General features: G+C 44.3%; 1 protein-coding gene across 1 annotated transcript in view; it reads right to left on the bottom strand.

Moving 5' to 3' along the window:
• Positions 1-9,162, bottom strand: part of Hdc (histidine decarboxylase) — a 25,324-nt gene extending 16,162 nt beyond the window's left edge. Inside the window, exons 1-2 of the mRNA XM_013010120.1 lie at positions 8,746-9,162; positions 1-89 (exon numbers count right to left, since the gene is read on the bottom strand). Of these exons, the coding sequence (XP_012865574.1) occupies positions 1-89; positions 8,746-8,910 (254 nt within the window). The 5' untranslated portion in view covers positions 8,911-9,162. The remainder of the gene's footprint in view (positions 90-8,745) is intronic.
• Between the last annotated feature and the right edge of the window lie 1,945 nt (positions 9,163-11,107).

Raw genomic sequence — 11,107 nt, 5'->3', positions numbered from 1 at the left:
GCATCCGCCAGCATATCTCCCAGCAGGGATGGCCAAGAGGTAAGCGCTGGGTAGTAGGCATGCATATGAGGACTCTGCCAATGAACCACCTGGGGGCAGAACATGCATACAATTGGCAACGGTGGCCAGGTGGCCAGGTTCCTCTATTGATCCTCTTTGGTAAGGGGAAGCCACTCTAGAGATGGCCCGACACTTATTTTTTTTCTTTTTGCCAGTCCTGGGGCTTGAATGTACAGCCTGGGTGCTGTTCCTAAGCTTCTCTGGGCTCAAGGCTAGCACTCTACCCCTGGAGCCACAGCACCACTTTTTTAAGTCTGTTTTGAATAGTTTATGAGAGAGAAGAGTCTCACAAGGATTGTTCTACCCCGGCTGGCTTCAAATGAGATCCCTCAGATCTCAGCCTCCCGAGTAGCTAGGATGACAGGCATGAGCCACCCTCACCCGGCCCAACACTTTTCTTTTTGTTGGTCATGGGACTTGAACTCAGGGCCTGGATGCTGTCTCTGAGGGTTTTTTTTGCTCAAGGCTAGCAGTCTACCACTTTGAGCCACACGGCGCCACTTCTGGTTTTCTGGTGGCTCATTGGAGATAAGAGTCTTACAGACTTTCCTGCCTGGGCTGGCTTTGAACTGCAATCTTCAGATCTCAGCCTCCTGAGTAGCTAGGATGGCAGGCATAAGTCAACAGTGCCTGGCGGCCCAACACGTTTAAGATAGATGAATGAGCACAATGTTGGTGGCTCACACCTGTCATCCTAGCTGCACAGGAGGCTGAGATCTGAGGATCATGGTTTGAAGCCAACCCAGACAGGAGAGTCCAAAGGATAGCACCTAGACCCTGAGTTCAAGCCCTAGTACTAGCGTGCATGCGTGCACGCATGCATGCACACACATACACACATGCACACACACAAAGGAGTCTTTCTATTCTTTTTTTTTTTTTAGTCTTTCTATTCTTAAGAGTAGGAGGCAGCAGGCTGGGGGAAAAAAAGAAGCCACCCAGTTTCCAGTGATCCACTGGCCAAAAATTAGAGCCCAAAGGGAACTAAGGTAAACAAAATGAAGCACTCAGCAGCATAAGAGGAGCAATGATAGTGCTAAAAGGCCAGGGCAGGGGTTGAGATGATGCTGGGAAACCATAGGACAAACTGCTAGACAAACTCACAAAGCCCCTAAGAACAGGAGGTAGTTTGTGAGCAGCTGATTCTATTCTGAGTGGTGGACCTAGTGTCTACATTTTTTTTTTTTTTTTTTTTGGCCAGTCCTGGGGCTTGAACTCAGGGCCTGGCTTCTGTATTTTGCTTGGCTTACAAAACATAGCAGAGTTGGAAAGACTCCATTGGCATGGCACCCCCTTTCCCCATTTGGGGGTATAAAAAGCCCTTGCTTGTTGCAATCTGGGGTCCCCAGATTGCATGGGCCATTTGGAAATGTGTGGCTTGGGAATCAGGGGATCTTTGTGCACAAGAGCATATGTAAATGAACAGGTTCAAGATAAAAACTCAGCATGCTGTAACAAAAAAGAAAAAAAATGGAGAAGGTAAGGTTTAAAATTTCAAAACTGCTATAAAATTTGGACATTACCAAAAATTGTAGAGAATTGCTGCATTGTTTTAAAGAAAATTTTTGGTTAAAAAAGGGTTTTATAAGGATTTTTAATTTAAAAACTAGAAAATCTGGTATTTTCATGAATAAGGCTGTTTATACTGTAATTAAGTAATCTGGCTTAATAAAAATGCATTGGAAACTTGAAACTTATTTCCTTCTACTGCTAAAATTTGGGGCTAACATGTTAATAATTTGGTTATAAAGGTTTGTTCATCACTGTTAAAGACATTGCCCATTCTGCCTATTTGGAACTGCTTTGGATTTTATCTCAGTTAGAGATCAAGAGGTAAAGACAGGAAAAAAACCCACAAAAACCCTGTGCATCTATTTTCAGGGATAAGGAGTGATCTGGCAAAAGGTGCAGCTCAGCCAGCCCAAACATGGTGGTTCAGGCCCTGTGAGGAGTCCACGCACAATGGTAAAGGGTAAGCTTGCACAAAGACAATTCATCTAACCCTGGAAGTCAGATGGGGATATACCCATTTTGTAGGATGGATGAATGGAGGCCTATCTTCATCCTGTCTCTTTTCTCTTTGCAGATGGACACTGAAAACCTGATGATAGAAATGTAAATGATGTAATTGGTATTTTTAAAAAGGCCTCTTGGGATGTATTAAAATTAAAAAGCTTAAAGGAGGATTAAAGATTTAAAAAAGTTTATCTGGGGCTGGGAAGATGGCTCAGTGATAGAGTGCTTGCTTTGCATGCATAAGGCCCTGGGTTCGATTCCTCAGCACCACATAAAGCAGAAAAGGCCAGAAGTGGCGCTGTGGCTCAAGTGGTAGAGTACTAGCTTTGAGCTGAAGAGCTGAGGGACAGCGTCCAGGCCCAGAGTTCAGGCCCACGACCGACAAAAAACAAAAAAAGTTTATCTGTATAATGTGATTTGATTTTAATGCTATTTTGCAACTGAATATATTCTTTTTTAATTTTATTTTATTTTATTTGTGAACATACTGTACAGAGGGGTTACAATTGCCTGAATATATTCTTTTCTAAAAAAGGCATAAAGGTGTTAACTCTGGATTTTTGGTACAGTGCTAGTGCCTGTAATTTTTGCATTAAAAATTGTCTTTTGAGTTTAAAGGTTCTTTAAGAGTTAAACTCACACTGCAAAAAATGGCTACTTTAAAACAAGTGGCCAAGAGGAAATGGGCTGTACCTAGTGCCCAGGGTTTCAAAGTTTGTTTTTTTTTAAAATACAAATAAAAGTGGAAGCTAAGATATAAAGTGTTAAAGCAGAAGTTAGTAAAAGTTTTTTTCTTAAATCAGGAATCAGTTTCTGGGTATAAAATTTAAAGTAGAAAAATTAGGGCTTCCAAAATGATTGTTTAATTGCTATCCCAGTTTTCTTTGCAGTTTTTTTTTTTTTTTTGGTAATAATTACAGACAGGCCCACAGAAAAGAACGGGAAATTCTTAAAATTTGTCAGATGTAGCTTTGGCTCTTAATAAGTTCCAGGTAAGCCCATGCTTAAAAGACTACCTCCAGTAACCATCTTTGTTGCTTTTAATTGGAGTAAAGTGGACTTTTGTAAGACTCACTGATCTGAAAACTGTGGTTCAAAGCCAGCCCAGGCAGAGAAAGGTCCCTGTGAGACTGTCCTCTCTAATTGGCCAGCAGAGTGCTGGAAGAGCAGGCAGAGTTGCTTTGGTGCTACAAGTAGCAGAGTGCTAGCCTTGAGTTGGAGAGCCAAGGGACAGTGCACAGGCCCTGAGTTCAAGTCCAGTGACTGACCAAAGGAAATGCCAAGAGGGCATTTATCCCAATGTGGAGGAGACACTCCTGAGACAAAAGTGATTGAGCATCCAGAGGCAGTTAAAGCCACTGTTTGGATGGCAGAGGTGGTGTCAGATCCAAGAATCACTTGTGTGGTTGACCCTTCAAGAAATCGATCAGAACCTCAGAGCAGGGAGGTGATAGGAAGATAGCTTGTAGGCATGCCTTTCTAATGCCCATGTTTGTCTACTTCATAATTGGGCAGGAACTTGCCATGTGATAGTGGATAATAAAAAGCTAAAGTTGGGACTGGGAAGGTGGCTCAGTGGTAGAGTGCTTGCCTTGCATGCATGAGGCCCTGGGTTCAATTCCTCAGCACCACATAAGCAAAAAGAAAAAAGCTGGGAGTGGTGCTGTGGCTCAAGTGGCAGAGCGCTAGCCTTGAGCTGAAGAGCTGAGGGACCAGTGCCCAGGCCCAGAGTTCAGGCCCCACGACTGGACCCAAAAAAATAAAAAATAAAAATAAATAAAAAGCTAAAGTTATCAAATGGGGGAAGAGTTTAAAATCCCAACCCCCTGTATCCTGCTCAAAGCCTTAATTGGCAGTGAATTTTGGACTGGCATCATCCACATAAATTCACTTGTTCAGAAAAGGAAAAGTTCTGTGGACCTGAGATTGTGTCCCTATTGAGATCTGTTTTAAGGCCTACACTGGTAACTTGGGCATTGTTAAGGTCACTAGAGATTAAGTTCCTCAGCCAGCCAGAAAAATGTTTTTGCAAACCAGAATGCTAAGCAAGCTATACTATTGTAGGCCAAGAAAATGTCTGTACAGTTATTAAAAGTTAAATGTTATATATAATTTCCAGTTTGGAGTAAAATCTGCTTGTAATACATCTGATTCTTGCTAACTCTAAAATTATAGGTTCCTGGCTAGGCAGGGTCATCACTCCTGAGTCAGCTTGAAGAAGTTACATAAGATGGATCTTTGCCCATTAACCCCCTTTAAGATAAAGGGACCAGAGTCTTTTTCTTTTTTAATGAAGCAGGATAAATTTTTTAAAAAGAGGCATGGAAAACAGTGGCAACAAGTGTACAAGTGTAAAGACCTCACCTGTGAGAGATGGCTACAGGTCAAGCCTTCTATGTCTACCTAAACATCCTAGTTTTATTTTAAAATATCTGGTTAATTGTTACCCTGGTAAATTGTCCCAGGCCACTGCCTAGAACTGTCTTTAAAACCAGTGGGACCTCAGCCTGCCAAGCCTATGTAATGTATTCTTAACCAGTCTATGTAGAAATTTGCAGCCCAGTACAAAGTGTGACAATCTGTTGAAGTCGTGGAGAGACCCTGATGCTGCTGCTACAGTCCACCCTTTTGGGTAAAGTCCAATGACAGCCTGACAGTCATCTGAAGGGAAAGCTACATTGTCATCCTGAACACCTCCAACCATAGTGAAAGTAGACAGGACTCCTGCCTGACTCCATCACCCATGACTGCTTCTGCTTCCTGATGGAAGGTTGCTTTGGATCTGCTAAAACTAAGATTTGCGTGGGACATTCTCTCTACTCCCACAGCTGGACAGGTTCGAGGCTGCTCCCACTGGCATGTCAAATGCTACCTACCAAACCAACCTTCTTACTTCTCTGAGTTAACTGGACCCCTGGCTCTATGGATTAGAGGAAAAAAATGGACCTAGTCTCCCTCACATCATGGAGGAACCAGAGCCACAAGACACAGAGGATATTGAGAGCAGGGACACCCCCGGTTGGCCTTGGTCACTTTGAGGCATGGACTAAACAAATAATGTCCTCAAGATAGTCATGGCCTTGGTTGGCTCCAGTATGGTAATAATCTGCTTCCTTCTGATGGGTTTAGGAGTAGCAGCCCCAGCAGACTGGCCCCTGTCTCAAGGATGTGAGTGAACTTGACATATCATATCCTTTCTATCTCCTACCTTTTCTTGTGTTTCCTACAAGGCATCTTCCTCCAATGGCTGTAAGTTCTTTGCTATTCTCTTTAAACGGTTGTGTTAAGTTTTGTTTAGTATTGCCTTCTTTTTTGGTCAGTCATGGGGCTTGAACTCTGAGCCTGGGAGCTGTCCCTCAGCTCTTCAGTTCAAGGCAAGCGCTCTACCATTTGAGTCACTGGGACACTTCCAGTTTTCTGAGTGGTTTATTGGAGATAAGCGTCTCAAGGTCTTTCCTGCCCAGGCTGGCTTTGAACCATGATCCTCAGATCTCAGCCTCCTGAGTAGCTAGGATTACAGTTGTGATCCACCAGTGCCCAGCTTGCCTATTCTTACCATGTGGTTATATTTGCTTTTTGACAGCACTTGTTAGTAATAAGACCCAGCCTTGCAGGATCTAACAAACTGCTCTGTTTCTGTAACCTGCTGGGTGGAATCACAGTTAATCACTTTGAGGTGGTTGTAAAGATAACCAATGGGTTGGACAAATGTGTTGCTTCTGATTGTAATGCTCGTAGGAAAGGGAGGCACTCTTTATGTAATACTGAGGATGCTTCCCCAGGTGTTCCTTTGCAGTAAAAACTTGAGGGATTGCTGCCCAGACAGTAAAGAATAATGCAAGACTTAATACCCCTCCTGGTGACTGCAGAAATACTGGGATCTGCTGTCATTAAAGCATCTGTGCTTTCATGAGGAATAAGCATTTAAAAATAAAAGTGAACAGGCAGGTGAATCTGGACCTCAGGCATATAGCAGTCTTAAACACCAGGTAGACGCACTGGCAAAAGTAGTATTACAGAACAGAATGGGGCTAGAGCTTGTATTCATAAAGTAGGGAGAGCTCTATATGGCCCTAAATGAGAAATATTATCTCGATACAAACCATTCTCAAATGTTTTATAAAAGTTTAGCTCTTTTATAAAAGAGTAACTTTTAAAAAAAAAGTGGAAATAGGCACTTCCAAACAGTAAAGGTGGGTGTCAATAGTATTTCTCATGGTCCCCCTGGGTATGACCTTGGTTTCAGCCATCACAGGACCACTAGTGATTCTACTGCTTGCCTTTACTGTTGGGCCCTGTATCCTTAATGCTTTTGTAAGTTACATAAAAGGGAAACTAGAGGCTTTAAAACTACTAGTTGTTTAGACGGATCCAAGACAGGATATATCCACCTGCTTCAGGAAGAGAAAGGAGAGGAAGAATCCATGACTCCGTTCTGTACTTGAAAACATAGGGGAATGAACGAAAGTATCATGAGGCACGTAGCAGCATAAGAAGAGCTATGATAGTGCTAAAAAGCCAGGGCAGGGGTGGCGATGATACTGGGAAGCCATGGCAAGAAACTGCTAGCCAAACTCACACACACACACAAAAAAAAAACCCTAAAAAGAAGAACTTAGAACAGGAGGTAGTTTGTGGGTAGCTGATTCTATGCTGAGTGGTAGGCCTGGCACCTACTTATTTAATTATTTTTGCTGAGAACCAGCTATTTAGCTTCTGTATTCTGCTTCTGTATATCACTTGGCTGGCAAAACAGAAGAGTTGGAAAGATTCCATTTGTGTGACACCCCCTTTCTCCCCACCCTGCCCATACTGGGATATTAAAAACCCCAGTTGGTTGCTATCTGGGGCTGCTTCTGAGTTCCCGATACCTAGGAGTAGTCCCAGCTGGTTATTATTGGCTATTGACAAATTTCCTTTTACTAATAAATTTCCTTATCATCAAGGTTCGTTTTTTGAGTGGGTGGTCTGTATCCTAGGATCTTTTCAACTCATTACAAAAGGGCCAGCTGCAATTAGGCCAAGCCTGGGAGCTGACATGGACATCGGCCACTTCATTTCCAGTATTTTAGAAACCTCAGAGAAGGGGCTTCACCCTATCAAGAGACAAGGATCGGTTCTTACAAGATAAAGCAGATGAGATAAACCAGCTGGGCCTTTATCAAAACAGACAGACCTTTTGGTCTCGAAATGAGCCTTCTTGGCCAGCATCCTCCCCAGCCTCCCCCCTCCATCCCCTCCTCACCCCACAACCTCTACCCCACCCCAGCAACTGCTAGGATTACCTTCATCAACTGAATCAGCTCCTTTCTGCCTCTCCTGACCGTTGCTGCCCAGTGCCCCTCCAGATTACAGTTAGCACTGTCAGTAGATTATACTTGATGACATTTTCAAAAAGATGCTTGTGAAAGAGGCCCCATGTTCAAGGAGAAATGAATATTTGGGTTTTGTCCACTTGTGCCCTCATTTTTTCTGTCTTTCTCTCTTTTTTTCTGCCCTCATTTTGACATTTTTCTCATCCCTGCCTCTGGGCATCGTTCTGCTACATCTTCAGTCTAAAGTTGTGAAAGTGGGAGATGAGAAACACCTCTCATCAGCTTAGGAAGACACACGAGTCAGGTGTGCAGCAGGGAGAGTTGGGGGAACAGCGTACGGATGCAGGGTGGTGCCGGAGCTCAATTTGGGGGTGCTCCGTCACTCCCCCACAGAGTTAACAGAAGTTGGGGAGTAAAAACCAAGCATTCGGGGACAATACTGGCCTCCTCCAAAATCCTATACTAATTATGACTTTTGAGCAAGACAATTAAGTTCGCTGGGCCTCGGTTTCCTCATCTGTCAAACAAAGATCACGATGAGACACGAATGAGTATCGTTTAGTTCCTATGCTGTGCAATCGGAAGGAAACTGGGGTGCTGTTCCTCACCCATGATGGCCCAGGAAGTCAACCCAGCCCAGCATGGAAGATTCCAGCTGGAATCTCAGTGTCAGCCAGCTTCCACTGGTCCTTAGCCACGCCAACCACAGTTCAGGTTGCATCCCCCGCCCTCCCCCATCACCACGATTCCCATCAGCTCCAGCAAAATCCTTTCCTGTCCTTGAAATGCAACTGAGACATCAGACTACTCAGGTAAGAAGGACGCAGGGTTTTCCTCCCAGAGAAAGGAGGGGCTGGAGGAGCCCTCCTAACATGACTCGGTGTGCCTGGAGCGGGGAACGTGTGTATGCTCTACCTCCTTCTACCCCTCTCCAACACTGAGGAGGAGACTCTCTGGCTCTGCTTATCTCCAGCCTCCTTTCTCCAGCCTCCATTCTCCAGCCTCACTCCACACTTGTCCTTTCCTCTCAAAACCCTATCTCCAGTCCTTGCCCAACTCCATTAGATGCCCACAGGTCTGTGGGTCACAGCCTTTGTTCCCCTAGCTTCCCACCCAACACTTCAGTCTAGCTGAAGCGTTGTCAGGCTATCTCTGACATCAGAAACTTACTTCCAGCCAAAGTGCTGCCCCTCCACCTACCCTGAGTTGGGGTTAGATATGGGGAGGGGTGGGGGGGGCGAATAAAGATGTGTTACTACCTCGGGCTGGACTCAAAGACAGGCCTTGCTTCAGTACCACCCAACCCTGTGTACCCCTAAATCTAGAATCACCCCCCTCAGCGATGGTATCTCACTCCAGGCATGATGATTCGTTCGATGTCCCCGAAGATACTGTCCCAGCTGTCAGGGTCCTCTGGAGCTCTGTCGGGTAGCTGAGCACGCAGGTAGCCGGGCTGTACATCCGGGGTCACTCGCCTCTCTCGTACGCTGCTGAGGTACTGGCAGATGTAATCCACCATCTCCCTTCCTAGAAGACAGCAGAAGCATCAGCGTCGTGTCTCCCGATTAGGCCTGGCCCACTCATGCCTGTCCATCTGGAGTCAGGCTCAAGAGACTTAGTGAAGACAGAGATGCACTTTCCTGGCTAGGAGGAGATCAGATACCCCAGCACAACCTTGTCTCTTGTTGGCAGAATTTAGAAAAGATGGGGAAAGAAGAATGAAGGGGACAGAGGAAGGATAGAGAGAATGTGTGGGAGGAAGCAAGCACATGAAGAACTCAAATACCGAATTCTAATACCTAATTCTTCTCAGACCAAATTCTTCTTCTTCCCCTATGAACGGTCCCGCCTTTCCTCAGAAACAGAACAGCTATTAACTCACTACTTTTTGGTTCAACAGAAACTCAGTACCTCTTTTTATCCAAAAGTTGTTACACACACACACACACACACACACATACACAGACACAGTTTCTTTCCCTCTCTGTGTTTATGTATGCATGTGTTTCTGTCAATATCTGTAGCCTTAGTGTTTTCCCCACACTCCCTGAAAAACAAAAACAAAAAAGCCTCACAGGTGCATACAATAAATCCACTTTTTTTTTTGTCAGTCCTGGGGCTTGAACTCTGGGCCTGGGCACTGTCCCTCAGCTCTTCAGCTCAAGACCAGCTCTACCAGTTGAGCCACAGCACCACTTGCGGTTTTCTGGTGGTTAACTGGAGATAAGTGTCTCAAGGACTTTCCTGCCTAGGCTGACTTTGAACTATGGTCCTCAGATCTCAGGCTCCTGAGTAGCTAGGACTACAGGTGTGAGCTACCAGCACCCGTCAATAAATCCACTTTTGCAACCCAGAACTCATTGTTGACTATGAGTTTTTGTAGGAACATGATTTGTGCAATAGTGGGGGTTTGTTAACACATACAGATTGTCTCTGGAGAATAAAACTGATGGAAAAGCTAATTTATCTTCCGAGAAGTAAAAGCATTCCAGTTTCCAGGTGAGAACACAAAGATGGCTTTTTCAAGGATTCTATTTTGAGAACACAAGGTCTGGAGTTCAAGGTATTTTTTTTACTGTGAGCAGATCACGTTGACAGTATTCGAATGTCCCAGAGTTCTGTTCTACTCCTCACTGCAACATAGGAATTACTCTGCTGCCATTTTTTTCATGTGTAAGAGAAGTGGTCAGCAGTTGAGAATCAGGCAGTTGGACTTCATCTTAAAAGTGATTTGCTTGAAGGAATGACATTTTCAAAGATCTTGGATGTGGGACTTTGGAATTGTCAACAGTATTTCTACAACAGTGATCAAAGAAGCCCGAATAGAAGATTTGTGGAAGGGGCACTAGGGATTGAACTCTGGACCTGGTGCTTTTGCTTTTGAGTTCTGGTTTTTGGTTAGTCAGTTGGACAGAGCAATCCTTAGCTCTCAGCCTCCTGAGCAGTGCTGTGTGGCTTGAATTGTTTCTTTCAAAAAGGGCTATCCTAGATTTTGAGAGAAATCTTGGATTTCACTTTGATGGGCAATGAAGGAATCACAACACGTAAAAATTATTAAGTAAAAACTTATTGACTTCAAACATAAAAAGAAAAGAAGAGCTGGGGGCTTGGTTCAAGTGGTAGAGCTCTAGCCAAGCAAGCACAAGGTCCTGAGTTCAAATCCCAGTAAAAACAGCTAACAAAGAAGGAATCTGATTTCTTCCCTCTGTATTTGCCCCTGCCAAAATCTTATGGACAGCACCAACTCCAAACAAAACTAGATTGCTGGGAGCCAGAGACACTAGAGCATTCTTTTCTTTCTGCTCTCCTCTAATCGCCTCTCCCCCCCCCTCCCCCAGATTGGGGCAGTGGGATTCCATGTGACATCTGGAATCTCTGGGCTTACCTTCCCTTTGTCTAAAGACAGGATTGATTGAATGATGCACTCAAAGAAACCTGCTGTCTGCTACGTGTGCCTTAGGAAAGCGACAGAATAAGGGAATGCACAGCGATCTATGAAAACTAGTAACATTTAAAGAGGTTTGGGGTTTTTTGAGGGGAGGGAGTTGGGTTTTAACAGTGACAACATCTTACAGCAAAGGAAAGTTAGGCAATTTGACCTAGGAGTGGAGATGAAGATATAAAAATGGTCAAGGCCGAATGCTAAATGAAAGAGCATCCATCACTTCTTACCTAGAGAAATAAATGTTAAGACAGAGACTTCTGCACTGTTTTGT

This window comes from Dipodomys ordii, unplaced genomic scaffold (assembly GCF_000151885.1).
Source record: "Dipodomys ordii isolate 6190 unplaced genomic scaffold, Dord_2.0 Scaffold11, whole genome shotgun sequence".
NCBI lineage: Eukaryota > Metazoa > Chordata > Mammalia > Rodentia > Heteromyidae > Dipodomys > Dipodomys ordii.
The sequence above is the reverse complement of the archived record's forward strand: the minus strand, read 5'-3'. Positions and strand labels throughout refer to the sequence as shown.